At 37.3% G+C, this 26688-nt stretch overlaps 8 protein-coding genes across 12 annotated transcripts; 4 read left to right on the top strand and 4 right to left on the bottom strand.

Moving 5' to 3' along the window:
* The first annotated feature begins 22 nt into the window (after window positions 1–22).
* Window positions 23–733, top strand: LOC111806036 (ubiquitin-40S ribosomal protein S27a-like). The gene has a single exon (XM_023691372.1). It carries the CDS (start codon window positions 86–88, stop codon window positions 554–556), a length of 471 nt encoding a protein of 156 aa, XP_023547140.1. The 5' UTR covers window positions 23–85; the 3' UTR covers window positions 557–733.
* Window positions 734–1603: 870 nt separating this feature from the next.
* LOC111805021 (axial regulator YABBY 4-like) lies at window positions 1604–3237 on the top strand. Its single transcript, XM_023689882.1, has 7 exons — window positions 1604–1838; window positions 1924–2058; window positions 2127–2289; window positions 2370–2418; window positions 2527–2602; window positions 2685–2758; window positions 3016–3237. Exons 1-7 carry the CDS (start codon window positions 1752–1754, stop codon window positions 3020–3022), a joined length of 591 nt encoding a protein of 196 aa, XP_023545650.1. The 5' UTR covers window positions 1604–1751; the 3' UTR covers window positions 3023–3237.
* A 165-nt stretch (window positions 3238–3402) lies between these two features.
* On the bottom strand, window positions 3403–4849 carry LOC111805022. Its single transcript, XM_023689883.1, has 4 exons — window positions 4479–4849; window positions 4244–4349; window positions 4054–4131; window positions 3403–3769 (listed from the first exon to the last, which is right to left on the bottom strand). Exons 1-4 carry the CDS (start codon window positions 4542–4544, stop codon window positions 3717–3719), a joined length of 303 nt encoding a protein of 100 aa, XP_023545651.1. The 5' UTR covers window positions 4545–4849; the 3' UTR covers window positions 3403–3716.
* Window positions 4850–5819: 970 nt separating this feature from the next.
* On the bottom strand, window positions 5820–6888 carry LOC111805024 (DNA-directed RNA polymerase subunit 10-like protein). Its single transcript, XM_023689885.1, has 4 exons — window positions 6781–6888; window positions 6547–6605; window positions 6285–6379; window positions 5820–6167 (listed from the first exon to the last, which is right to left on the bottom strand). Exons 1-4 carry the CDS (start codon window positions 6814–6816, stop codon window positions 6142–6144), a joined length of 216 nt encoding a protein of 71 aa, XP_023545653.1. The 5' UTR covers window positions 6817–6888; the 3' UTR covers window positions 5820–6141.
* Window positions 6889–8772: 1884 nt separating this feature from the next.
* LOC111805019 (BOI-related E3 ubiquitin-protein ligase 1) lies at window positions 8773–11877 on the top strand. Of its 3 annotated transcripts, XM_023689877.1 has the most exons (5): window positions 8773–8975; window positions 9079–9137; window positions 10189–10365; window positions 10557–10918; window positions 11155–11877. In XM_023689877.1, exons 3-5 carry the CDS (start codon window positions 10260–10262, stop codon window positions 11704–11706), a joined length of 1020 nt encoding a protein of 339 aa, XP_023545645.1. In that variant the 5' UTR covers window positions 8773–8975; window positions 9079–9137; window positions 10189–10259; the 3' UTR covers window positions 11707–11877. The 3 variants fall into 3 exon arrangements, with proteins under 3 accessions (XP_023545645.1, XP_023545647.1, XP_023545646.1); XM_023689879.1 differs by lacking the exon at window positions 9079–9137; XM_023689878.1 differs by lacking the exons at window positions 8773–8975; window positions 9079–9137 and adding an exon at window positions 9207–10021.
* A 48-nt stretch (window positions 11878–11925) lies between these two features.
* Window positions 11926–16331, bottom strand: LOC111805020 (RNA-binding protein 48). Its single transcript, XM_023689881.1, has 8 exons — window positions 16194–16331; window positions 16020–16103; window positions 15722–15802; window positions 15494–15633; window positions 15262–15364; window positions 15124–15193; window positions 12367–12429; window positions 11926–12276 (listed from the first exon to the last, which is right to left on the bottom strand). Exons 1-8 carry the CDS (start codon window positions 16253–16255, stop codon window positions 12199–12201), a joined length of 681 nt encoding a protein of 226 aa, XP_023545649.1. The 5' UTR covers window positions 16256–16331; the 3' UTR covers window positions 11926–12198.
* Window positions 16332–16954: 623 nt separating this feature from the next.
* Window positions 16955–18812, bottom strand: LOC111805023 (cytochrome b-c1 complex subunit 8-like). The gene is made up of 2 exons (XM_023689884.1): window positions 18469–18812; window positions 16955–17237 (listed from the first exon to the last, which is right to left on the bottom strand). Exons 1-2 carry the CDS (start codon window positions 18636–18638, stop codon window positions 17189–17191), a joined length of 219 nt encoding a protein of 72 aa, XP_023545652.1. The 5' UTR covers window positions 18639–18812; the 3' UTR covers window positions 16955–17188.
* A 295-nt stretch (window positions 18813–19107) lies between these two features.
* On the top strand, window positions 19108–25757 carry LOC111805017 (pentatricopeptide repeat-containing protein At1g74600, chloroplastic). 3 transcript variants are annotated; one of them, XM_023689876.1, is made up of 5 exons: window positions 19108–21478; window positions 21707–21788; window positions 21894–22212; window positions 24534–24642; window positions 25394–25757. In XM_023689876.1, exon 1 carries the CDS (start codon window positions 19231–19233, stop codon window positions 21220–21222), a length of 1992 nt encoding a protein of 663 aa, XP_023545644.1. In that variant the 5' UTR covers window positions 19108–19230; the 3' UTR covers window positions 21223–21478; window positions 21707–21788; window positions 21894–22212; window positions 24534–24642; window positions 25394–25757. The 3 variants fall into 3 exon arrangements, with proteins under 3 accessions (XP_023545644.1, XP_023545642.1, XP_023545643.1); XM_023689874.1 differs by having other exon boundaries at window positions 19108–21532; XM_023689875.1 differs by lacking the exons at window positions 24534–24642; window positions 25394–25757 and having other exon boundaries at window positions 19108–21532; window positions 21894–22326.
* The last annotated feature ends 931 nt before the right edge of the window (window positions 25758–26688 follow it).

The following is a 26688-nucleotide window of genomic DNA, read 5'->3' as shown; positions in this document are numbered from 1 at the left end:
CCGTATATAAAGATTTCGCATCAGATTTAGCCCTAATCTCTCGATCTCCCCTCGTCGCCTCGGTAACCTGCGAGACTGCAACAATATGCAGATCTTTGTCAAGACGCTTACCGGGAAGACTATAACTCTCGAGGTCGAGAGTTCTGATACCATCGACAATGTCAAGGCAAAGATTCAGGACAAGGAGGGAATACCGCCGGACCAGCAGCGTCTTATATTTGCCGGTAAGCAGCTGGAGGATGGTCGAACTCTTGCCGACTACAACATCCAGAAGGAGTCCACGCTCCATCTTGTGTTAAGGCTCCGTGGTGGTGCTAAGAAGCGTAAGAAGAAGACCTACACCAAGCCTAAGAAGATCAAGCACAAGAAGAAGAAGGTCAAGCTCGCCGTTCTTCAGTTTTACAAGGTCGACGATTCTGGAAAGGTTCAGAGGCTTAGGAAGGAGTGCCCTAACGCTGAATGCGGAGCTGGTACCTTTATGGCCAATCATTTTGATCGTCATTACTGTGGCAAGTGTGGTTTGACTTACGTGTATCAGAAGCCCGGCGGCGATTAGGTCTATTTTATGTCTACATTTTGATAGATATTGCTTGTTATGATAATCATTTTTTTGGGACAATACTAGGATTTCAAATGATCAAATTGATCTATTTTCATGAACTGTGTTACATTTGGAGATGCTGAATGCTCAAATTTTGGTTCATATATTCGAAGCATCTTTCAACTTTTGATTGTTTGGTTGTTTTTACTCGGAGACGTTATGAAGTTTTATGTTTTCAAATTAGTGCCGTAATTACGTCAAATTTGGTACTCCCGCTGCTGATTACGAATTCAGTCGGAACCAGTCTTGGGCCTCTTATTAGTATATAGGAGCTCTAATGGTTAACCCAAATTTTAGTTCACCACTCTTAAAAGTTTAAGCCATATCAATCCAAATGAGGTCTACACCCTCCGAGCAAAGTGAAAATAATCCTCTATTAACTTCAATCTCTAGCACAGAGTACAATTCAAAGAGTTGGGGACAACTCCAACGCTCAGAAACTCTCATACCAAAAAAAACCCAGAAATTTCACCCTTTGTGTTCGAAGAAAATGGATATTAACCACGTTCTGTTGCACACTTTGTGTTCGAAGTGAAGGGCACGGTGGTTTTGCCAAAATAACCAATTTCTGAAGCTGCTAGACTGAAACCGGAGAAACACATAGTTCAATACTTTGGGGTTGCACAACTTATGAGCCCAATCACACGTCATTTGGGTTTGAACAAAATTAAAAAAGAAGCCCAGACCAAATTCAAACAAGAAGTCAACGGTATCTAGCTCTTTTCACCAATTTAAAATTTTTAAAAGCTACGAATTTAGCCTTATTTATATCTAAAATATATAATTTACCTTACGAACCTCTGTATCGGTCATATAGGTTTTATGTCAGTTGTGTTAGGTTAAATTTGAGTGATATATTAAGAGTTATGGACACAACCTGTGGTTCCTTCCTGTCCATGGGGCAGCTAGTTGAGGGTTGAAAACATATTAAAATAAATATAGAATTAAATGATAAAAGAATCTTAGTGAGAAAACGACACAATGAGTTCATTAATTGAAAGGGCAGTAAAGTATTTGAGAATGATGAAATAATAATGCGTCCACCAAAATCAGCTATAAATTGGAGTTGCCGTTGTGTCACAGACATACTCAAAGCTCCTCATCTCTCTTTTATCAATTGTTTGTAGTTTGTACACAACAAGGCGTTGATATGTCGTCCACACTGGAACAGCTCCTGCCCGACCCCTCCGAACAGATTCGCTATGTGCAATGTGGTCTTTGTAGCACCATATTGTTGGTAAGATCATACTACAATAAAATTATATATTGTAGTTTTTGTTTGGAAGTGTTGAATTAATAATAGTATTATATTATACGAACAGGTAAATGTGCCATACAGCAACTTGTCGATGGTGGTGAGCGTAAGATGCGGCAACTGCACTGGCCTCCTCTCCGTCAACATGGCGAAGCCCTCTTTTATCCCTTTTGATCTTCTCACTTCCCTCTCTCACAACTTGGTCGGTACCCTTTTCATTTCATTTGGTTTCCCTCCAAAAACATGTTCTTAATCATTCAAAATTGACAGCCAAAGGAGCCTTTCCAAGACTTGAACGTCCAGAAACACTTGTGCTTGGACAACCTCAACAACACATCCGACCTCCTAACCTCGTACCACAACATTATCCAAAATCACGAAGACGATGATGATGATGCCATCATCATTCCACCCACTCCAGTTGTTAACAAGCGTACGCCTCCATGGACAATATAGTATTCTCATTATTATTTGAATTTTATTTGGCTTTTGATTGTGGCCTCTCATAATTAGCCCCGGAGAAGAAACAGCGAGCCCCGTCAGCTTATAACCAATTCATCAAGTAAGATAACAACAATAATAATATTGATAAGGAAAAAAAAAAAAAAAAGAAAAAAAAAAGAAAAAAAAGAATGGTATTTCATGCATATGATGTGTGCAACCAACGCAGGGAGGAGATTCGGAGGCTGAAGGCGGAGAACCCGGGAATGGCGCATAAGGAGGCATTCAAGACAGCGGCAAAGAATGTAAGAAAGAAGCATTGTTTGTTTGTTTGTTTGTTGATTAATTAATTAATGTTTTGAGAATTGGGTTGGTTGTTGCATGCAGTGGGCTCATCTCCCTCCAGTCAATGGCGAAGGAGATCACGTGGGGAGCGGGCGGAAGGGAAAGAGCTTAATCAGGTAATTAATACAAGCAAATGAGGGAGTTAATGAAATGGGGTAGGGTACGTGATTATTTAAACACAGATTATATATGAGTAGACAAAACATTAATGTTGAGTAATGAAGAGAAAGGGAAAAGTGTTTACCATTTGCGTAGAGGAAGAGTTGGAAAAGTTGGGTAATAAAGAAAGGAAAGCCAACGACCACGTCCTGAAATGGAGTCGCACTTAATTAAGAATTTATGAGTAATTACTTGCAATTCTCTCTGTTTTCAGCAATTGAATGGATGCCACTGAGATTGAGATTCAGATTCAGATTGGTCTCTGCCCTTTCCACCAAAACTAATTCAAACCCCTCACTCAACATGTCTTTATATCTTTAAATTGTAATGCTGCTTCTAATTTCATTTCATATCTATATGTGTGTGTGTTCTAGCTTTCGATATATGAAGGCAAGCTTAAAATGTGAATCCCAGCTCCACATACTTCTCTATGCAATTACGTTCCTGCTAAACACACTAATAATTTGGTTTTTTTTTTTAAAAAAAAAATAGAAAATATGAATAGCCTTAATCTTGAAAATGTTGTAGACTCTTAAAAGTGGGCATTAAACCTTATTTTGAGTGATGTTGATGAGGCTGACTCTATTAATGAGAGCATTAATTAAAAAGCTTGACAACTGGTGTGTTATTAATTAAAAGGCTTCTATTTTGTCCTTTGCCAACCAATGCTCTATTTATTTCAGAAAAATAAGTATTATTCAATTACCAAAGGCTTATTCATCCAAATCAGAAAGTTGTTTGGGGGTGGAGTTCCTCTTAGGAGGAGGCACTCCACATAAAATGCTCCATCTCTCTCCTTGCTTCTGCACGCCCAAGAATACGCCCACGTCCAACACCTACTACTTAATCTATACATCTTAACCAGTTGAACTATAGAAGAATACGCGATTGAAACACTTCAACAACGGGTCACCTCTACTGATATTGTCTTCTCGTGGTTCTGGGCACACTCCTCGTCATGAATTTGGCTGTACATGGGGGTCCAAATTTAAGATCACTTAAACTCATCCAGTATTTATTTAATGATCAAAGAAGTAGGTTTAAACCTGTTCTCTTACTTTACACTAACAGTTGTTAATGATAGCATAAAAAGTAGAATGTTTTAAGAACAAAACATATTCCTATTTTGGTTATTAGAGGTTTTCATGATGTTATATGCCAGACTGAGGAGTTTAAGGAAAGATTTTTTGAATAATTTTTTGGAGGAAGGAAGGGAAGGGAAGGGAAGGGAAGGGAAGGGAAGGGATCATACTGAGGAATGGATGGCGAGAAATAGTGCGGAAATATGCCCGGAAGAATTCGGGGTTCTCTTTCTGAAGCTCTTTCCACACTGTGAGGCGCAACCACAAAACACAAAACACAAAACACAAAACACAAAACACAAACCCCAAAACCTCAATTAATTTGATTTAAAAGAAGGAAGTTAAAAGAGTATTATGGACCTGTATGTGTTATGAGAGGGCGAATGTTTGCATGGTGCGCCAATGCCTTCACGCACTCATCTCGACTCATATGAAGCAGCAAGCATCTCTCTATCAGGTGTTGGACCTGCAATATTCAAAATTATACTCATTACCAACTTACTTTTGTATGATTATATATATATATATATATATATATATATATATATATATATATATCCAATCCAATGGAGAGAGACAGAGAGAGAAGCAGTACCTTCCGGATATAGGCCTGGGGGTGGCAATGAAAACAGGGAAGAAACTGGTGGCTGTAAGGGTACATAATACATATAAATCTCTGTTTAGGAATTGGACAAAACCAATAGAATATAAGTACATTCAAGGGAGATGTTGTTGAATCCAGAGAGAATAGGAGATGAGAAAGGAGTGAAAGCTTCACAAGCGCCAAAGAGGAGTAGATGATATTTGTGAGCTTTTTATGGCAGAAGAATAAGTACGAGGCGAGAAGACCATATTATATTATCCACAGATATCCGAGTGAAGGGCGGAAACAGGAGAAGCAATCCAAATGATGGGTACACCCAATCCAAATGAAGGAGATAAAAAAGGAACAATGCAAATCTCTCCACCCCTTCGGCCCCAATAATTTAACACCCTCTTTAAGTTCATATACTGTCTCCCAAGTGGCATTCAAATTACAGCTACACATTGATGGTTGATTGATCCCATTATTTTAGATCAGCTGCCTTCAAAATGAATGGTCACAACAACATAGAGAGAAATTGGAAACCCATTTCAAAGGTGAGCCTCGGGATGGATAAGTTTTTAGTGTCTAGTCGCTGCCCACGTTGTCTCCAAATTCAACATACACGCGGTGAAATGGGATGGGAGTGATTTGTGCTGTGACAATCTTTCAAGTTCATGTTTCCAATCCTCAACTTCCTTGTGTCGTGAAAGAATATAGTCCCTTCAAAGCCTTGATCGTGATTTGAAGGATGAGCAACCATTTATTACATCAATTTGACTGAATTTGAGTTTGTAATGATCTGATATTACTCAGTGTACTTACCACTATATTCATTCCACAGTACTTCGCTTCTATTCATGCTATCACAAAATTCTATTCTGAGGAGCAACAGCCCTGCCCTAAAAACAATTACAAACCAAGTCCTTAGTTTTAGTACTGGACATTCAAACTATTGACATAAGTTATCACCCACAAAGGATGTCATTAGCGAAGATCAAATCATTTCTAACAAAATGTAAAATATAGCTGTAAGACTAAATCGCACTTTACAAACCCCTTTCATAGGTCTGAACAGTCTGCAAAATATGCTGAAGATCAAAGAAAAAGTTCAAATTGTACAAGCCCAAACCATTTTTTTGGGCTTTCCCTTTCCTATAGACTTCCCTTAAAAGGTTTTGGAGTGACAAGCTTGAGGAAAAATAATTTCCCCTATCAAATGAATGAAGGAAACAATATGCAGGTCTAGCTAAAGCTTATGAGCACGTGGGAAGATAACAAACCATCTTTTATGCCTCATCAGCTAATCGACATTGAGAAACCAAAAACTATAAGCATTTAGAACAAATGGCGTAGCAAAAACAGCTGATAGTTGTATTAATAGGATTGTAGATGCAATAATGCAGATATAGACAGCATTACACAAAGCCAGTTAAGAGAACAGATTCTTCTCAGCTCAACTGACAAGATCCGTTTTTCTAACGAACTGATAAATAACTCCTAAAAACTAATAAACACATAGAATAGAAGATTAAATAACTGAACTCCTAGACATTAGCTGCACTCTGGTCCTGTAATGATTCTTTCCATAGTTCTTCTCTCTCTTAACTGGACGCGAACACCGTAAAAACATGAATCACTGCTGGACTGAATAAGCAGCAAACTTGTCCCCCGCCTAACTGGGATCAGACTTGTCCAAAGCTGAAAACAACAGCAATTCAAGTGTAAAAGGGCGGCGAATAATAAAGTAGGCAAAAGATTGTACATTACAAATTTAACAACTCGTGCACGAACATAGAGAAAAGAAAGAGGGATTACTATTGTAATTAAGAAGCTTCTCAATAAGGTCAACATGAGTCATGAGCATTCGCCTACAGCAGTAGCGAACCAAGCCCAGGGCATCAAGCGCATCCCTAATACAGGAAAAAGAAAAGCATTAGCATCCCCAGAAGGGTATACTTTCGTCCACTAGCAAGCAACGTTAAAAAATGAAGAGATAAATTTAAAAACCAAACACGTGTGATGACAAGAAATATGAAAGGGGAAAAGAAGGAGAAGAACGAACGTGTTACTTCCTTACCCTTCTGAATAGTCTGCCTGCAGAAGATCAAGGTAATGATCCCATTTGTTTCCAATCACCTGAAAAAAAATTAAAAACTGCGTCACAGAAAGAGTCGATACTAAATTGAAAACTTTGTGATCTCGTATGCAGCAAACCAAAAACAGTCGCACATTCAACGATAAAGGAAACATGAATACGCAATTCTGAGAAGATGGTTAAATTAAAATTTGAATATAGTTGTCCATGGCTTACCTTTCCGCAGGTGAAGCAACGAACTGGGATGATCATCTTCGCCTTCTGGTCAGCCCTCGGAGGGAAAGATTGTAGTTTCTAGGGCTTGAAAGGGTTTAGCTTCGCATTGTCCACATCGGTAGGGATTGCTAATTTATATCCTCTTTTGTTGGGCTTTGATCTATAAGCCCATTTAGAAATGGGCATTTCCCGTGAAGGCCCAAAATATGAAAGTTTAGTTGGGCCCAGAAGAGACAAAATTGTATGTGAAGAATGCAAAACTAGGCCCAAGTAGTTGGGCCTTAGGCAATGCAAATGAGAAGCAGAATGTGAGCGAGCCCACTGAAGCAGAGCCCACTGAAGCAGAGCCCACTGAAGCAGAGCCCAGAGGAGGTGCAATTTACACATTCATGGCTGAAGATGGTTTGATGCAGGGTTTGGATTTGTTGGGTTGGTGAATTAGTCAACAAAACGTGTTTGTTTGAATGGGAAGAATAGAATATAAATAAGGGCACGCCGATTGAGGCCCATCCACCGCGTTGTGTCCGGAGTCCGGTTTTGTCCTCTTCTCCTTTCGGCTTCTCCGTCAACAAAATTGACCTTTTACATTCATATCAATATGCACCAAACACGAACAGTTGCTGCTCTTTCCCATTCAAATCCATTTCTATTAACATGTTCTTTTTTTTTCTTTCTTGTGTTAGTCGTGAAGTATTATTTACTGGCATTGGCTTATTTAAAAAGAGTTTTAAGGGGAGGGAAATAAAAATATAGTCAACTTTGATAATTCAAAGTTATTTACCTAACAAGTTAAAGCATTGTATTATTGACCTGGATCTACACTCCATATTTGAATCTCTCAAATTAAATTGGAAAGGAAGAAAAAGGGGGAAAGTGAGTGAGTGAATGAATGAATAAATAAATAAATAAATAAAAGAATAAAAATGGTTCAGATTTGGAAGTAAAAAAAGAAAAAGAAAATAATAAATGCAATGGGGACTAAAATGGTGACCCGCAAATCGGGGAATGGAGATCCGTGAGCACAGCAGGCTGTCGCTTCGCTACAAATGCAAAGGCAAAGGCAATTGTTGCAATTGCGCGCCAAAAGGAACAAAAGAAGAAAAGAAAAAAAGAGTTGTGGGCCCGGGCAAGGAGTGGAGGGAAGGAAGGATGAAGAGAAGGCACAAGGCCTTGTTTCCCGCCCCTTCTTTATTTATTAATTATATTTATTTTTCTTTTCTTTTCTTTTGTTTTTGTGGTTTCAATAATTTATATATAGTTAATGCCTCTCCTAACTCCTAACTCCTCACTCCTACCCACCATCTCCTACTCCTACGCTCATCATTTCATTTTCACACCACCAATCCTCCCCTTCCATTTTCTCTCTCTCTCTCTCTCTCTTTAATTCTTACATTTTTTTTCAATAATAATTTTATATATTTTATTTAATAATATATTCAAATTCAAATTCACAAACCAACTACAAAACGGTCCCTCCCAAGGACACCGCGACTTCCCAAAAATATATTGAGCAATTATGATAAAGCTCACACCACTATCTCATTCAACTCTGGGTATAATCCAAAACTGTAAAAATAACAATCAAGGAGTTACCAAATACCGTAAAATAAAGAAGCAGGGGCAGTTATGTAAAATTCAAATTGTATTTAGAAAAAAGAAAAAGAAAAAATAAAATAAAAGGGGGAAATGGAGGAGTGGGTGGGGTCCAGGGGATGGTGAGTTAAATTCGTGGGTTGGGATATTATCACCTTTAATTTTCTTCTTCCTCTGGGAATGGCTTCCATAATTTGAGTTTCGTAAAAAGGAAAATAAAATTAAAAAAAAAAAAAGAAAAGGAACGGAAATCCGTTTGCGTAACCACTACCACCGATTCATTCATTCATTTGATTCGAATAAATTTTGCACTCCCACCGCACCACCGCACCACCGCACCACCGCACCACACCTTCCCTTATTTCCTCTTTCCCTTATTTCCTCTTTCCCTTATTTCCTCTTCCCTTATTTCCTCTCCCCTCTCTCCTATAATTTTTCTTCTTCTTATTCATCATCTTCTTCTTCCTCTTCCTTTTCGTCGGTTACCGCTCCAAAACCCTCCCATCCCTCTCTCCCCTCTCCTCCATATATTTCTTCATCCTATTCCTCTTCCTCCTTCATCATTCTCTCTCCTTTTCTTTTCTGCATATACCATCTTCAAGGTATTCCATCTTTCTTTTCTTTTTTCTTCATATCTCTCTCTACTGCTCCCAATTGTGTGGATGAATCTGTGTGGATGAATCTGTGTGGATTCTTGTATGCCAGGATCTGGAGATGATATTTTCTCTCATCTCATACTCTGCCCAATTCACTTCCTCCCTCAGGTATTGCCTCTCACCTTTCCTTCCATGTTTCAGAGCCTAGCTTTTGTTCGCATCGTTCCTATACTCCTCCCTCGCAACCCAAACTTCCTATTCCTAATAAATCCCTGAACCATGATCTGAACTATACATATTGTTACACTCTCTGTTCTTTTCTTATTTAATGCCTTTTTTCTTTTTAATTTCAATCTGCGATTCCGGTCAAACCTGCTCATCAATCCTTCTTACTTTCCTGTTTTAGAGATCCCCGCACTTCTGATACATTGAACTTCATCCTGTTTTCCACTTCTTTACCGTGTGCCCATCCCTGCCGATGTTTTTTCTCACCATCTGGATACGGTTCTGTGATTGAACTTCTGAGATTTTCTTCTGATCTGATGTCTTTCTAGTGTTATTTCTGAAATTCGTGCTTGCCTTCAATTTGATATTTATGTTTGACTTTCTGCTATCAAGGTTGATTTCACGATGGATAGTTTCTCGTATTTTCACTTATTCGGATGGATTGTTATTCTAAGTTAATGTTCCGAATAACTGGATTTTAGAAGATTACTGATTCCTCATTATTGGAGTTTCAAATACCGAATCAAGTCATGGAACATCTAACCCCTATATTGTAATAGGAGATGTTGAAATTGAGGCCCGTATTGTTTTATTGTATTTGGGAAGAGTTTAATAGAGAAGCTTTTGTGACAATGCCAAGAATGTTTTAGAACTTGTTTCATCCAAGAATTTTGGCACTTCTATGAATTGACTGCCTCAATCCTCTTATTTCGTCAGATGTTTTTCCAATTAAAACCCTTCGCCCCCTCTTGGTTAAATGATTTGAAGTTGATGTGGTTTAGTGTCTAAGCCATGTCTCATGCTTATGTAGTGAACATAACTTATCGGTAATTGACATATACTTCTTCCTTGAACTTGGGTGTTTATTTCCCCATACCCCAGTTATACTAAAAATATGTTCATGTAGTGTAATAGTTCATAATGCTGTCATTTTTCTTGTCATTTTAATTCTATCATTGAAATAGATTATTAAGACTGTTGTCTGCTTTTGCAGGCTGTGAACCCTCATTACTGTGGGTATTTTAAATTTCACATTATCTGAAGTCCACCAGTTCTCTGGAAAAAATGTTGGGTGGCAACAATGGCAATGGCTTGCTTCCCGTTTTTCAGGATGAAAATCGAAATCAATATCAAACTAATGCTTCTGGCCAGCTGCAGTTGTTTGGGAGTGGTAAGTTTTTGTTTCTAAGAATCTGATTTCAACTTAATGAATTCCATACAGTTTTTTTAAAATTATGTCTAACCAGAATAAATGATTTGAATTACAATTCAAGTCTGATGAATATTTTGAAGATCAATCAGAACTTAATGAATGATCTTTAGTTCTCTTGGTTCTCATATAATTCACAATTTATATTGCAGTGCCTGTTAGCTGTGGAATTGAGCCTGTTAATTATTTTGGAAGTGAGCAATTGGCTCATATGCTTCGCCCTAACAAAAGAAGTAGGGAAATAGAAGATTTCTCATGGCAGCAGAAGCTTCAGATTTCCTTAAATTATAATGCCTGTCAAGATGATGCTGATCGTTCAGCAAGCATTAGAAACCCAAATGCTGTATCAACAGGCTTGAGGCTATCGTATGATGATGATGAACACAACTCCTCTGTTACCACTGCAAGTGGAAGTATGGCAGCTGCACCTTCCATTATCTTTTCGCTTGGTGATAATATCAGGACTGAGATTGATAGACAGAAGGAAGAATTCGATCAATATATTAAAATTCAGGTACTTTTAACCTGCTCAGTGCTTCTAGGAGTTTATGCTATGCTGATTTTGTGATGTTATTTCCTGGAAGATGTTTCTTGTCAATGTCTAATTTTGTTCACGTACCTCGTATTACTCTCTATAGCAATCACTTCACACTACGCCTGTAAATTGGGTGTTCATGTTAAAGCATCATCCTTCAATTTAGTTGATTCCATTGTCCGATGTTTTAAACTTGCCATCTACCTTGCCAACAGGAGGAACATTTGGCAAAGGGTATTAGGGACATGAAGCAAAGACACATGGCTTCCTTTCTTAGTGCGATTGAGAAAGGAATTGGAAAGAAACTACATGAGAAGGATGTAGAAATTGAGAGCATGAACCGTAAAAATAGAGAACTGGTGGAGAGAATAAAGCAGGTTGCCACTGAAGCCCAAAATTGGCATTGCAGAGCGAAGTACAATGAATCAGTAGTGAATGTCCTGAAAAACAATCTTCAGCATGCTATCTCGCAGGGTGCCGACCAAGCGAAGGAAGGGTTTGGAGATAGTGAAGTGGATGATGCTGCATCACACATTGATCCAAACAATTACCTTAATGTTCATGGTGGGACTATGAAATCTTCAACCAGCAATTTACCAGGTTTCAAGGAGCACATGATTTGCAAAGCATGCAAGGCTAAAGAGGTTTCCATCCTACTTATGCCTTGCAGACATTTATGCTTGTGTAGAGATTGCGATGGGCTTGTAAATGTCTGTCCTGTCTGTCAGTTGATCAAAACGGCTGGTATCCAAGTGTACTTGTCCTAAATTAAAATCTTACCAAAGCGCCAAAGAAAATCTTGTTTTCCTTCCGTCTGTATGATATATACCTTCACTTTTTTTCAAAATCACTCAAGTGAACGCTGATGTTACTCGTTGGAAAATTGAGTTTGAATGGTTGAAAACCTGGGGTCTTATCGGACTCCTTGTCTTAGCATGAAGAACGATCGCATTGTTTTTGCACATACCGTAGATCTAATTTTTTGTTGGTAAATTCATTATTTATTTGTCATTACCCCTCTAATAGTCATCGCTAGCTATACAAAAAAAAGTATTACAAATGTGCTTGTAAATATGGGCTAGAGTAGTGGTGACAACAAAATTCTCCCCTGCAGAACTTTGTAATAATAATCACCTTTCTAATAAAACATCAACGGTTAAATTTGCACACTGCTAATCTGCGTATATGTGATGTGTCAAAGTAGCATTTGGTGCAACGTTGAACCACCCATTAGCCGTCTCTATAAAGGTCGGCAAGCATTAGATTCTTCTCCTATTGTCCACACGTGATCTCTTGCTCACAGGTCCAGCTTCCAGATGTTCGCAGCATGATTGAATCTAGAGCACAAAGTTAGTGAGCAATGATTAAATCACAATGTGCTCAAATGTGGAGAATTGATCATATGATATATATATAAATTTTTTAACCTTATCAAGCTTTTCCCTGACGAGATGCACAGTTTGATTCATAGATTCAGATGCGAAGTAATCCTGTACACGAGAAAAAAGTGACATTTTTAGCCACAAGAAAAACTACAACAGGCTACGCAACAAGGACAGGAATATATATAGAAAAGAAGTAACGTCCACAAACATTCAATCCATACATTCAACCAGAAACAAGAAGATTCAAAAGCCATTATCTGATGGGCCAGCCAACCAACATCAATCAGACATGTACATCAAAAAAAATCAATAGGGCAAAACTCACAAATATAACTAAAGAGTACATGGCTCTACAGCTAACCAAAGGGAATTAAACCTTAACAATGAAGAACGTACTTGAAAACAATCAAAGAAGAGATAATCTACAGAATCAAGTCAAGAGGTCCTACAGGAAAAGGTTACCCGTCTTAACAAGACTATGATTTTATTTCAGGGAAAAAATGAGGAAAAACGATAAAAAAGGCACTTATTAATAACCTGAAACTGATAAATGAAAGTATACTGAACATAACTGCAACTGCAACTAACAAGTGTGTCAATAAGAAAACTATAAAGGCATTAGATAATTAGTTAGATGTTAATGTCAGTTAGTTAATTCTATTGATTAGTTCATTCGTGATTCACTAGTTATTCTTATCTTTTTGTAAGTTAAATAGCCCATACTTGGTTTATCTTGGAAGTTTTTTTATAATTAAAAAATTTAGACTTTAGACAGTTTCGGTGGTTTCCCCTTGTGATAATTTTGACTTAATCACAAAATCTTATTGCAATAATCTGGTATCGAAGAGTCTTGGTTGTTCCTGAACTCAATATATATATATATATATATATAATATCTTAGGTTGTTCCTAAAGATAAAGGATAACCACAAACGAAGAATGGAGTTGAGATATTGGGGGTGGTGTGACCTGCCACCAAAAAAATCTTTTCTCCACATTCGGATGCAAAACCATGTCCTCGAACATCTACTACACACTTGTTCCACACCAACAAGCTCTTGCTTCATCTAAAAGAAAATCAAGCCCCTACCCCTAATTTCCACCCACCAGGTCAATATCTATTACATTGCAAAAGTGCATCTTCTTCACCATTGATTCACACCAAGAGGCATTTGCTTCATGTATGTGTGCATGTGTGCGCATGTATATATGCATGTATGTAAATTCTATATGGACACTAAGCCACTCTATCTTCAAATCTTCAAATCTGAGTTCAATGAAAAGTCACTACTGCATCATGCTCATTTCTCCAATGCGTAGTTGGACCTTTCTCTCCCCTCCTCACTCAAATCCCTGATTCCAGAGAAAAAGGGCAAAAGAAAATAAAGTTCGACTATCAGTAAAGAAATCTGACGGCAATGAATGTCAAGGACTAATTTTCTTCATTTCTTTCCGATGGTGTAATAACTACCATAAGAAGGTGAACCTGATTTCTATTCTCTCTCTAAAGTGAGATTATAACATATATTTTAAAGAAGCCCTAAAGACTAGAGATACATATCAGTCATCTAAACCTTCGACCAGTCTGATAGCAAGGATAACAAGCCAAGTTGATTTCCAAGGTCCTCAAGCCCAAGGAGCCCACAATTTATATCTATTGTTTTAGTTGAATCACGTTTTGATTCAAGGTGCAAGCCATCAGTACACAAACGTAGGCCTCTCCAACCTTCTTCATTACCCAGAGTTAGAAGCCTACTACACTCTTCAATAGAATACAATTTGTGGCATTGGGTATGTAATTTGGAGAAAAATAATTCTAAAGATAATTTTGAAGAGGTAGTCAAAACTGATGAAAATATCTTCAACAATGAATTTGATGAGGAGCCTAGAGTAGAATTTTGATTCAAATATTGATGTTTGGGTAACCTCCAATGGAATGCCAAGTGGTTTGGTATTCTTAGCCAAATAAACGGTGTCATTTGTTTTAAATCTTTTCAACACACAAATCTGGCCCAAGATGCAAAAGACATTTTAGGTCAAAAGTCTAACAACTCGGTGAACTATGCATTAATGAGAGACTTAAAGCACCAATACTTGAGAACTCTGTTATTGAGGAATTGATGGTTACTATATTACAACTATTGACACGTTAGTTCGAATTCTTGAAAAACACAATGAGGAAATGAAAAAAACCAAAAATGAGAATATAATAGTCACTGAATAACCTATGTACCTACCATTCATGATAGATGGGGCAAGTTATGGAGTCAGTCGTTAGTATTGTTAGCCTATTGGCATGACTACGTTGATGATAAATAAATTTTTTTCTTCTTTTTGATGAGAAATCGAACTTTCATTAGGGAAAAGAACAAAAAGAAGAAGAAAGAATATAAAGACATACAAAAAAGAGATTCCACAAAAGGAGGCAGCATATAAGAAGAGCCTCCAATCAAGTAAAATAACACTACGTTGATTGCAGATCACCCCACTATTTTATTTGAATTGATCAGCAAAAGAGCAAGCAAAAGGCATATACTTGCCTAATTACAAATAAAGAGATTATCTAATTTCGTGCTTGCAACCTATCACATTCATTTGCCTTTCAAAGTAATCGTGCAACCTGTTGGATTTAACTCCTTCTACCCGTATTGCAGCATGTAATGGAACTACGTCCAAATACATCAAGTACAAGAGAAAGCATAAACTAAACAAACACAGAATAATGATTCCTAGCTTTGTTAATAATCATAACATAAAAGGTGAGATGACAAGGGAAGGAAAAAAAATTATGATAACAAACCTGGTCAGAGGAAACTCTTGTTATTTGAGACACATGTGGATTGGAACTGAGTGCTGCATCTGCATAATTCCTACCAAAAAAGGACAGTTTAAACTATGTCGAGATTGGAGAAACTGCAAATTTTCATTCTGCTTATACCTCTTTTCAAGAGAGTTCTTCTGTTCAAGAGTATAATGAGAATGAGAAGGATTTGTAAACTTCGTGGTTGCTGAATTAACGGCAGATCCTCTTGGTCTTCCAGCTGATAGCAAAGTTATAACATGCTTAAAAGTGAACTATTGGAAGGAAACACCATTTCCTCCTAAAACAACATCTTCCTATCATACACAAAATATGCCAAAGCCTACTTTTTGCGCAAACACAAACTTACAATCCAATCGTGCTAAAACTTCTCGTCTCCTAACTTCTAGCTTTTCCTTTGTATCAAGCAAACTTTCAAAGTCAGGAGCATAGGAGACTTGCAGCCGGTTACCAAGGAAAACAAACTCATCCAATTTTCTTTTAGCAAACCTAAAAGTTAAAATATTATGGTTCAAATACAGGGGCTCAATAACGCATTATTTTGATCAAAAGAGAACCACAACCAAGCTGAAATTACCTGGCATTGCTGACCAAATGAAATTTGACAAAATAAACGTCTGTGAATTCATCACATTCTTCTGCATCCATCGGTTTACACCTGTCGGAGTATGAAATAAGACAGAAGGAAAATATGTAGGCATAAGAGGTGTTGAATATTCTTAAGAGAGGCATATGAAATTATCAGAAACCAATCCGACACTGCTTTCAAGATGAAATGGCAATACATGTCGCAGTTGAGGTAAACTAACATAACGCGCTACAGAAAAAGGATGTAAAGATGATTATAGAAGAAAGAAGGGAAACGAAAAGAGTACTCTTCAAGGTTTCCATAGGAGGAGAACAGTTTGAGCAGCTCATCTCCGCAACCCAATGCCGGAACGTTTCTCACAATCAAATACCTGCAGGATTTCACAAAAAAAAAAAAAAAAAAAAAAAAANCGCATAGATCTTGGATTCCGTAAAGGAGAAATAAGAGAAGCGGAGTAGACCTTGACTCATCGCAAATCGTATAGACGCGAACCGCAGGGGGCTCGTTTGTATAGCGAGGCATCCCCGTACAAGTCTAGCCGCGCGATCGCGGGAGGAGCAGACTTGGGTAGAGCCGTACAGGAATGGATTGGTTTATGTGCGACTATTTGGGAATTTTTATGGACAGACTTCTGGTCAATCTAGCCGCCACGTGTACCGCCAAAAATTATAATAAACCCTATTGTTTCAATTTCAAACTTGAAACATAAAATAGATAAATCTAAAATTCAGATTTTTTTTTTTTTTTTTTTTTTTAAANGATATATTATATTAAGGGTAAAATGGAGAAGAAAAACTTGCAGCCATATATATAATACCTTATAACCTAAATATATAGTACCTTATGACCTAAATTCTGAAGAGAAAATTCTTTTCAAGTCATTTGAAACAATCAATATTATTTTGATGAATATTTAAATTTGATTAATTTGACAAATGATCAATAAAAACACAGTCTTGGGCCATTTTTTGAGTCACTATCCATGGGAGTACCACCATTGCATCTCTTTCAAACATTCACACGCTGAATTTTCTCTTCTAGAACATTTTATTAGATCACACATCATTTTTCAATTCAAATTTTAAATTAAAAAAAGGTGTATCACACTAACATAGTACTGAATTTTGGTGATTTAACGAATCAGGAGCATAATAGGGAGGATGAAGGTAATTAATATAAAGAGGAGAAAATGGAGGGGAAAAAAAGGTTGATACTTTGATATCATGGAATCTAATCAGAGCCTTAAAAGTTTGGTTGGTATTGAGAAGTCTGCAGAGGGTGGCGATTACGCATCAGTTCGCATCATTCCAATGCGTGTAACACTGATCGACAAAAAAAAAAAAAAAAAAAAAAAANCCAACAAACAAGTGAGAAAATGTTCCTCAAAATAAAAGCACATCCTCATAGCCTAAGAAATCAGAGCTCCATTTTGACTTCTTCAAGGTCCAGGCGCTTTCAGTACCTGTGAGACAACTTTTCATTCTCCTTGTACTGCTGTGCGTACCTGCATCCAGAGAGTAAAATAACAAGTTTACGACTGAATCACGTACATCCACATCCACATGTTCATCAACAAACATGGAGGCACTTTTCACCGATCAATCAACTAATTCAAGTCATTTATCATATAAATGAATATGCAAACGATACTTCAATCAAAGTTAACAAAAACTCGAGACCCATCCATAATTTGGTCTCGTCTGACGCCAAGACTGCATAATACATCTTTAGGCAAAATGGAAATTTTAGTTATAACCAAAAAAATGGCTATCAAACCATCCCATCTAGAGCTCAAAATACTTGAAGAATACAACGTTTCCTCATGCATGGTAATGCTAATTTCATCATTCTGCTACAAAGATGTCATTTTTTCGTCTCACATAAGTAATATAAAGCATGAATTAGTCATCGTGTTATCATCCAAAATGAGTTTTAGATTGATTTCTAAACCTCTTGCCCGGATCCAATTCCTCAATCTTGCGTGTGGGGATGATAACTCTTAATCTCTATTCTATAATATATCCAAAAGCTAATAGCTCTACCCTATACACTACAGAACTAATTTTGCTCTTTGATCGTAGAGTGCGTGAATTTAAAACAGACCAAAGTATTTAAAGGTTAATAAAACTATACACAGACGGGGGGAGGAGTGACTACAAATCTGATTGACATGAACTAGGAACAGTATCAATCCAGTGCGGCAACGCCTACTGATAACAAAATCGGAAACAGAAATGAAAACTTGCAGTTTAGGACAATAACATTATCACGAGATCGCTCCAAAAAGAAATATATATAAAAATAAAAACATAGATGTTCCTACTCCATTCCCACGGATAAAAAAAACAAATCAATCTGAATGCGCAATAAGATGCAATCTGGTGTTCAGTTCCAGTAAAAATTTGATTGCTTTGAGGAAAATATTTAACATTTTAGATCTTAAGGCTAAGTCTATAAAAAAAAAAGACCAAATCATTAATAGAATTCTACGACGGAATTGTTTCCTCTTTGAATCTGATTAATAGATTTCTCACCTAGACTGGACCCAACCAAGTGTTATCAAAAGGCGAGCTACCGAGCTCGTCGAGAACAAATGAAGACTTGATTTTAAGAAGAAAAAAAATTGAAAACATATTGAAATATGAAGGGAGGAAAGCATTCAACGGGCAAACCCTAAAATCGAAGTTTCAAAAGCTATGAAATTAAGGAAAGGAAAAAGGAGATGAAAAAATTACGTGTAGGTTCCGACGACGGGGGTGATTAGAAGGGTGGCACTTATCCAGTTCTCGGAGATCTTATGGTGAATCTTGCCGGTCAAGTCGTTCCATAACCCTGACATGGTCTTCTGCTGGAACGGCGATAAAGCATAGATCACAGCCTTCATCCGAACAGGTTGCTTCCCCATGGCGATCCTAACTCTTCTTCAAACGCGGCTATCGAATGCCTCAGGAGATTACGATGAAGATGGCGGCTTTTGGGTCGAAAGGGGTTGGTTCTTGCTCTCAAATCTAAGCCAGACTCTTCTTCGAGAAACTGCGTATTTCAAACTAATACTCACCGTTGGATTTTCTACCTATCGGACGCTTGAGAAATCGTATTGCGTTTTTTTTCCCTTTTTTATTTTCTAAAATCGGCTCGAGAAAGCTGTATGAATAAAAATTAAATGGAAAGATTTTTAGTAAATATTTTGTAATACTTATCTAATTATTATTTTTACGTTCTAGTAGATTTTTTATTTACAAGAGTCCCGCAAAGATTTCTATATGCATTTGAGAAATATAAAACATATATCTACAAAATTAAAAATATTCAATATAAAAATAACTTTAAAAAGCTAAATTTTAGTTGAAATTGATGAGCTTACAGGAATTTGTTGAAACTTGGATTTGTGTATGTAGGGCTGCATCCTATTTACACAATCTTCGTTCTTTTTTATCAACGCTGGAACCGCCAAGTTCTAAAGCCATTCGTCGGGGCTCGGAGAAGCTGAAACTGTGATGCGAAAGGTCAGGGAATTCGCCTCCTTCGTCCGAACCATTACAACTGTTACTTCCGAATTTGTATCTATCCATTTACCACAGCCATACTCGTATTTGAGTGTGCACGCTCCTGATGCCATTTACCTTAAGAATCGAGAAATCGATAGACTCATTAAATTTGGCCATCTTAATGCTGCCATTAAATTGTTCGATGAAATGCCTCTTCACGACGTTGTTACGTACAATTTGCTCATTTCTGGGTGTTTTCGCCATGGGCATCCAGAGCGCGCATTAGGTCTCTACAGCCAAATGGTTTTACGAGGGATTAGAGAAAGTGCGTCAACATTTACTTCTGTTTTGGGTACTTGTAGCAACACGGATTTTTCCAAAGAGGGAAGTCAAATTCACTGCAGGGTTGTTTTTCTTGGATTTAGTTTGAATTTGTTTATTGGTACCTCTCTAATCGATTACTATATGAGAATGGGTCTTGATATTGTCGCTTTGAAGCTGTTTGATGAGTTGCCGCAACGAAATATAGCTGTTTGGAACTTGTTGCTTCGTCGGTTTTGTGAACTGGGTCAATTCGAAAAGCTTCTGGGATCTTTCTCGAAAATGCAATTGGAAGGCGTAGAGCCAAATGGTCTAACTCTTTGCTATTTGCTTCGAGGTGTTGGTAACGAAAGGCTCTTAGACGAAGGGAGGCAACTACATTCCCGAGCTGTTAAGATCGGACTGGTTGAATCAAATATCTTTGTTCCAAATGCTTTGGTGGATTTCTACTCTGATTGCAGAAGTTTAACAGAAGCAAAAAAAGCATTTGAATGTATTCCATTAGAAGACGTTATTTCCTGGAATTCGATTGTTGCAGTTTATGCAGACATCGGTTTCTTGTCAGAATCACTTGAGTTGTTTTCTCGGATGCAGTTTTGGGGAAAAAGGCCCTCAATTCGGTCGTTAATGGCTTTTTTGAATTTATCTAGTCGGACAAGGAATATCCAGTTGGGGAAACAGATTCAATCTTGTGCGCTGAAGCTGGGTTTTGGCCATGAGAGTAGTCACCTTCAATCGGCTTTGATAAATATGTACGGAAAATGCTTTGATATCGAGAGTTCAGTGGCCGTGTATGAAAGTATTTCTGTGAGAACTTTGGAGTGTTGTAACTCTTTAATGACATCTTTGTTACACTGTGGTGTCATTGAAGATGTGATAGAGATGTTTGGATTGATGGCTGACGAGGGAATTGGACTTGATGAGGTTACTTTATCCACAACGTTAAAAGCACTATCAATGTCTTCTCCAACAGACTTGACCGGATGCAGATTGCTCCACTGTTGTGCCATAAAATCAGGTCTTGGATTTAATTCCGTGGTTTCTTGTTCTTTAATGGACTCTTATTCAAGATGTGGTCATGTTGAGCTCTCTTGCAAAGTTTTTGAGGAAATCCATTCCCCTGGTGTTATTTGTTTCACCTCAATCATCAATGGATATGCCCGAAATGGAATGGGGAAGGAGGGCATCGAAATGCTTAAGACGATGATCCAGAAAGGCTGGAAACCTGACAAAGTGACGTTCTTATGTGCATTGATAGGGTGCAACCATTCAGGGCTGGTCGAAGAAGGAAGATTTGTATTTGAGTTGATGAAAACCGTTTGCGGAATTGAACCAGACTGGAAACATTATTCATGTATGGTTGATCTTCTTGGTCGTGTAGGTCTACTTGATGAGGCAGAAAAGTTGCTGCTAAAGGTACCCGAGAAGGTCAACGGTGTAATCTGGAGCTCCATGTTAAGAAGTTGTAGAGTTCATAGAAATGAAACAATCGGAAGGAAAATTGCTAAGTCGTTGGTGGATCTTGAAGCTGAAGATCCTGCCGCTCTTTTGCAGGCTTCAAACTTCTATTCTGATATTGGAGATTTTGAAACTTCAAAGCAACTTAGGGAAGTTGCATTGACAAAAAAAGTGATAAGAGAAATTGGTCACAGTTTAATAGAGGTGAAAGGTCATTGTTAACTGCTACAACTGAGCGTCAGTGATGCCTTGAGGTTTATTTCTTGGATCTTTGGCAGGTACGATCTTTACTTACTATGAAGCTGATTCCAAGCCATTTTATTGGCCTTATTCCTTGAGACGGGGTTTCCTGGTGTTGCTTGACACTGAGGAAAAGGTACGCGTGCTAGTATCTATTGATAGGATCAGTTTAGCAGATGAACATATTTTTCTCCTCGGTGGTGAGCATTATCAATAGCTTCGTGGTTGCACCTTAGAGGTTCGTGTCTGGGAGTGGTACATGTTATATCTTCTTCATTGTCTTCATGAACTGGTTAGTTATTATTTGATCTGGAAGATACTACAAAATGTAACTGTTTAGTTTATGATTTTTTTTAATCCAACGTATTCTTTTTTATTTCCATCACTGTAATTTGTAAGATGTGTAAATTTTAGCTCGATGGACAGAATTTGTGGCACCAGTTTATTCTCTCAGCTGGATTTGCAGGTCCCTCGGCTGTGACTTGATGTTTGGTTAATGGTGTTGCATTGAGGGGATGTGGCGTCATTGGTGGTTTTGGAAGCAAATGGTGAGCAGCATCATTGTGTCTTAAATAAAAAGAAAAGAGAGATAAATACATCCAACATTTTTGTCAGAATGTTTGATATCTTGCGCTCCCCCGTTTACTTTGCAGAGGACTATCTACAGCAGAAATATATTTTTCAGAATCATAAATTAGTTTAAAAAGAAGAAGAAGAAGAAGAAGAAGAGGATCGTAATATTGTAGAATTGGGCAGCAAATACAAGTGGTCTTGATTCGAGATATGGACCATGGATCAATCTCCAATCCAAAGCTAAAAGCATCATCTGGATCAGCCCACGGATGCAATTTGTCAATACTTGGCCTGAATTCCTGGGGTTTTCTCGAGTGTACAAGTCACAGCTGAGACAACAGCTGATGAAATTCACGTCTCTGGATCAACAAATGCATTTGTACAGCAAGATACGAACAGGTTCTTATCCTTCTTAAATTTCTGTAATAAAAAAATTAATGACCGTGACAGTATGCTTGGATGTGTGGCGTGGTGGAAAAGGGAAATAAAATGAAGCCGACTCTGCAACTAAAATGGAATTAAGTCACATGACATAGGAGTGCTAATAGAAATGGTTAACTAAAAAACTGCATGAACATAGAACTGTCTAATAGTTGTCTAAGAAGGCTAAGTGACTGACATGACTAGTTCATTAACCAAAACATTGGTCACATGTATATAACATAAGAATTTTGACAACATTTAGCCGTAGCTAATGGAATTGTAAATTCGAGGGACCAGCCAATAACAAAGCACAATCTAAGCACCCAAAGTTAAAATCGTTTGATTGAGAGGCAATTGAAATAAACAAGTGAATTAAAAAATATATTACCATCAAAACGTCTACGGACTGGGGTGGTGAGAAGAATTATATTGTGGCTTGAAGAGGGTCAGAGTCGTCCCTGTCAAACCCATTCTTTGAAATAGGCTTGAAGGCACATTGTAGACTACCTGAAGTGTCAAAATAGGCTTCACAATTTATCCTTGTGAACAATGATAAAGACTAGATGTGAGTTCCTTAGATTTATATTTGAACAACACCATCTCCATAAAACATGATTTTGAGGCTTACGGACAACGAATCCTCGCGAACGAAGAACAGGTGAAAAGTAGATTCCTAGACGAGTAAGGCTGAATTAGTTAGGGATTTAAAATAAACAAAATGCATGTTGAATTCAGTTGTACATATAATCATATAATTAATTAAAACGACACAAAGGACTGGATCTAAAATTAAAGTAGGCATTTAGGAAATTTGATTTATCTACGATGTTATTATGTACTATCTCTGTCTAATTGATCCCTGCATACATTTTTTTAGTATCAAGTAGTAGCTGTTGTGTCGGTTCTCTGACTTAGTTTAAACTGGCTGTAACTATCGTTTTGATTCATCTTGGACATTGAAATTATAGAAGAAATTGAACTTTTTACCCATTGATGTGACACTTCTCTATCACAATACTTATCGAAAGATTCTTTTAGCATCTCCAAATTTTCTTTGGTATATTTTCCTTCCATCAGAGTAGCTCTAAGTTTTCACGTGAGTTTTGTTCTGCCAGTGAACTGATACAAGCTTTCCATGATTTTGACAAACTGAAATGAATTTGGGAGATAGAGAGGCCCCTATGAAGTAGACTCCACAAATTTCTTCCCATTTAAGTCTCGTGAAACCTTCAGCTAAATTTTCTACCAAATTATTATGGTGGAGTGCAGTTTGTCCACTTATTGAATTTTTTAAGAGCAAATCCTACATTTATGGATGGATTACTAATTCATATGAGTTGAGTACTTTGTAGTCCAATAGCTTAGGTTAACTTTTAAATTGGCTTTTAAGCATTTGAAAAACCATTCCAAACAAGCTCGTAATTTAAAAAAGTCTCGAGATTGTGGGGACATTATTGGTGGAGGGATGGTCTGTGTGGAGAAATGTAGATGTTGAGGTGAGAAAGAAAGAACAAAAGAAAATGATGAAAAGATTGAATGTGACTATAGCTTATGCGTCATGTGGCTTGGCCTGCTGCAGTATTGCTCATTACAGAGATCACACCACAAATTTATTAATACACACTTCTGTCTCTCTTCCTAGCCCTCAGATCTTGTCCTTCACAACCAATCTTCTCTCTCTCTCTCTCTTTCTCTGTTGGAAGGGAACTCTCGTCCGTGAGTTTTTGCCAGCATGGCTTTTTGTATGTACACTGTTAATTTGAAGCTTAAAACTTTCACACATCTCATACACCAACCATGTGGGGGCAACCATTTTCCTCCTCAAATCTTTCAATTTTGAAAACTTTCTACCCATTGATCTTTTCTCTTTCTCCTAACTGTTCTGTGTCTTGTCCGCTTCCTTCCACAACTTTTTTAGTTAAGTGAATCATAACTTTCTTTTGTTTTCAAAGAAAAAGAATGCTTTTCCTTTCACTTTATTAAACCTTTCTCAAATTCCACACTATCCATCCAACAAAGATCATATGAAAATGAAACAATATTACTCGATAAAAGTCTCTAACTTTTCGTTTCTGAAAAATGGCAAAAAAAGCAAAGAAATTAAGTCCAAGAAGATTCAGGATCCATCCTCATTTATGTCATTAATTTACCAATATTCTTGTGCAGCATATGGTTATTAGGTATATGCTTGTTTAATCTTAGTTGTCAAGTCAAGTCAAGTCATTGGGATCAATAATATAATACAATCAAAGTAGCAATAAAAGAAAGATTTTATAGCTGATAGAATTCACATGCAGGACAAAAGCTTTGCCAAAATGTGAATCCACACTTGGCAGCCACAGAGAAGACGGATTAGGTGTTGGAGCTGCAGCAAAGTCTCAGCCACAACCGTAAAAACCTAAAAAGGTGCGAATTTTTCTATATCAGTTACACTGTTCTTCGTGATAGATATAGACAAAACTTTTGTATTTGATTTTGTCCTGACTTCAAATTCTAGAATGATCCGTGAACTCCCTTGTTCCCAATGGATCATTATTTTTCTCTCCCTTCAAACCCCACTTTAAAAAATAATCAAATTACCAAATAATACTATAAACTCATGAAATTCTGCCATTTTGGAGTGCGTAATTGTTTATAGGTAAAGTAGGTAGCTGGGACTGTTTGTATGCTATTTTTTATTGTTTCTAATTATTATTCTTTGTCGAAAGATGTCATTTGGCGAACCTAACCAAACACGTCACCAGACACCATGGTTTCTGGGTATAATGGGAAAATGAAATGGGTAGCACGACAGGTTGAAGAGTTTGGTGCCTCGCCTGGTGACCCAAACCACCATTCCCTTCATAATTAAAAAATTAAAAAATAAAGCGAAAGAAAACAATTGGAGTCGAAATTATTTAAAGGTGTGTCTATTAATTGAATGAGTTCACGGGGGAAGAACACTTGGTAGGCAAAGTTCACGCGCACAAAAAGACGGCTCAAATAATAATTTTTTTTCCTCCTCCTCGGTGCTTATACGATACAATGGTGGTCTTAGAACTCGATGAATCAACAGCTCATTACAATACTTATTACCTAATACTTAGAATTGTCTGCTCCAAAGGTTACTATAAGTTTACTGAGCATTAATATCATTTTTATGCCGTCATTGTGGTAGGTGAATCTCCGCATTGAACTTTGGTTGGATGGCAGAGGCAGAGCATTGGCATCGGTTATTAGTGCTGAGAATGTTGGATGTTCAGCCAATGAATATATGACTATGAAGAAAACGAAGCAAGTTTTGACATGTTCAGTTTTAAATTTAATTCACAATTTTTTGAAGTATCATGCTCCACTGAGGATTAAATAGGGAGGGAGATGAAGACTCTGTTCGTTTGGTGGGCAATTACGATGGAAAATGACAGGTGGAAGACGTTAAAACCTACCCTTGCCTTTCGGTCTAATCCTTTCTTCTGTGTAGAAGCGATAGGATAGGTATGTAGAAAAGGTGTGGTTTTGGTTTGATTGAAATTTGAAGGGGAAGGGGAAGGGGAAGGGGAAGGGGAAGGGGAAGGGGAGCCCTCAACAGCCACAGACATATTCTATATTCTCTTCTTTGGTAAACAAGGATTTGTATTTCTGTGTGTAATCTAATGCCATTTATACCGTTTTACCTTAAAAAAATAAATTAAAATCTTTTCACCACATTAAAAGGAAGGGAAGTTCAATATAAACATATTTCATATTTCAGCCGTAGATAATAGTTCAATCTTGGACACTAATTGAATAAAACCAAAAGATAAATGGTAATTTTCCTCTTTTTACGACAAAAAGACAGGATTATTTAAAGGAAAAGTGAAATCATTGATGTTGTGACAAAAATGGTTTCCCGATCATGATGTAACTAGTTGATTAAGAAATTTAGGAACAGTTCAACACGAGCATAACTCCTCGATATCCATTTTCTTGAACTCGAAAATCTTTAAACCTCCCTCAACTTGTAAATAGAAAAAGAAAAAGAAAAAACAAAAACATTACAAACGTGACGTCTGATGGGATTATTCGATAATGGGATCAAGTGTATGTATTGAACATACAACACAAGTAGTTTATTTTTCTTTTCCTATTTATTTAAAAAAGAGAAATATTATTGAGGGAAAACAATGGGCGCTTCTCCATTATTATTATTATTTGGATGGGGGAAGGGGAGGAAAACAAGTTTTGAAGGGTTGCTTTCTATCCCTCCTCGCTCCTTTATCATCAATATACGTTTTTAATATATTAAAAAAATTGAGTGATGAGAAGATAAAGGTTCCAAACAGAGCCAAAATGGTTGAAACCAAGAAGCAGTTTGGCGTGGGAACCGTAAGCTTACAGCTTTTGTTTGACTTCATTCTTTCTTCATCGTCTTCCTTTTTGGTGTAAATGTAATTGTAGAGATCCTTGGGGAATTGGAGTGCGTTGTGTAAGAGA

Source organism: Cucurbita pepo, chromosome LG11 (assembly GCF_002806865.2).
Source record: "Cucurbita pepo subsp. pepo cultivar mu-cu-16 chromosome LG11, ASM280686v2, whole genome shotgun sequence".
Taxonomy (NCBI): domain Eukaryota; kingdom Viridiplantae; phylum Streptophyta; class Magnoliopsida; order Cucurbitales; family Cucurbitaceae; genus Cucurbita; species Cucurbita pepo.
The sequence above is the reverse complement of the archived record's forward strand: the minus strand, read 5'-3'. Positions and strand labels throughout refer to the sequence as shown.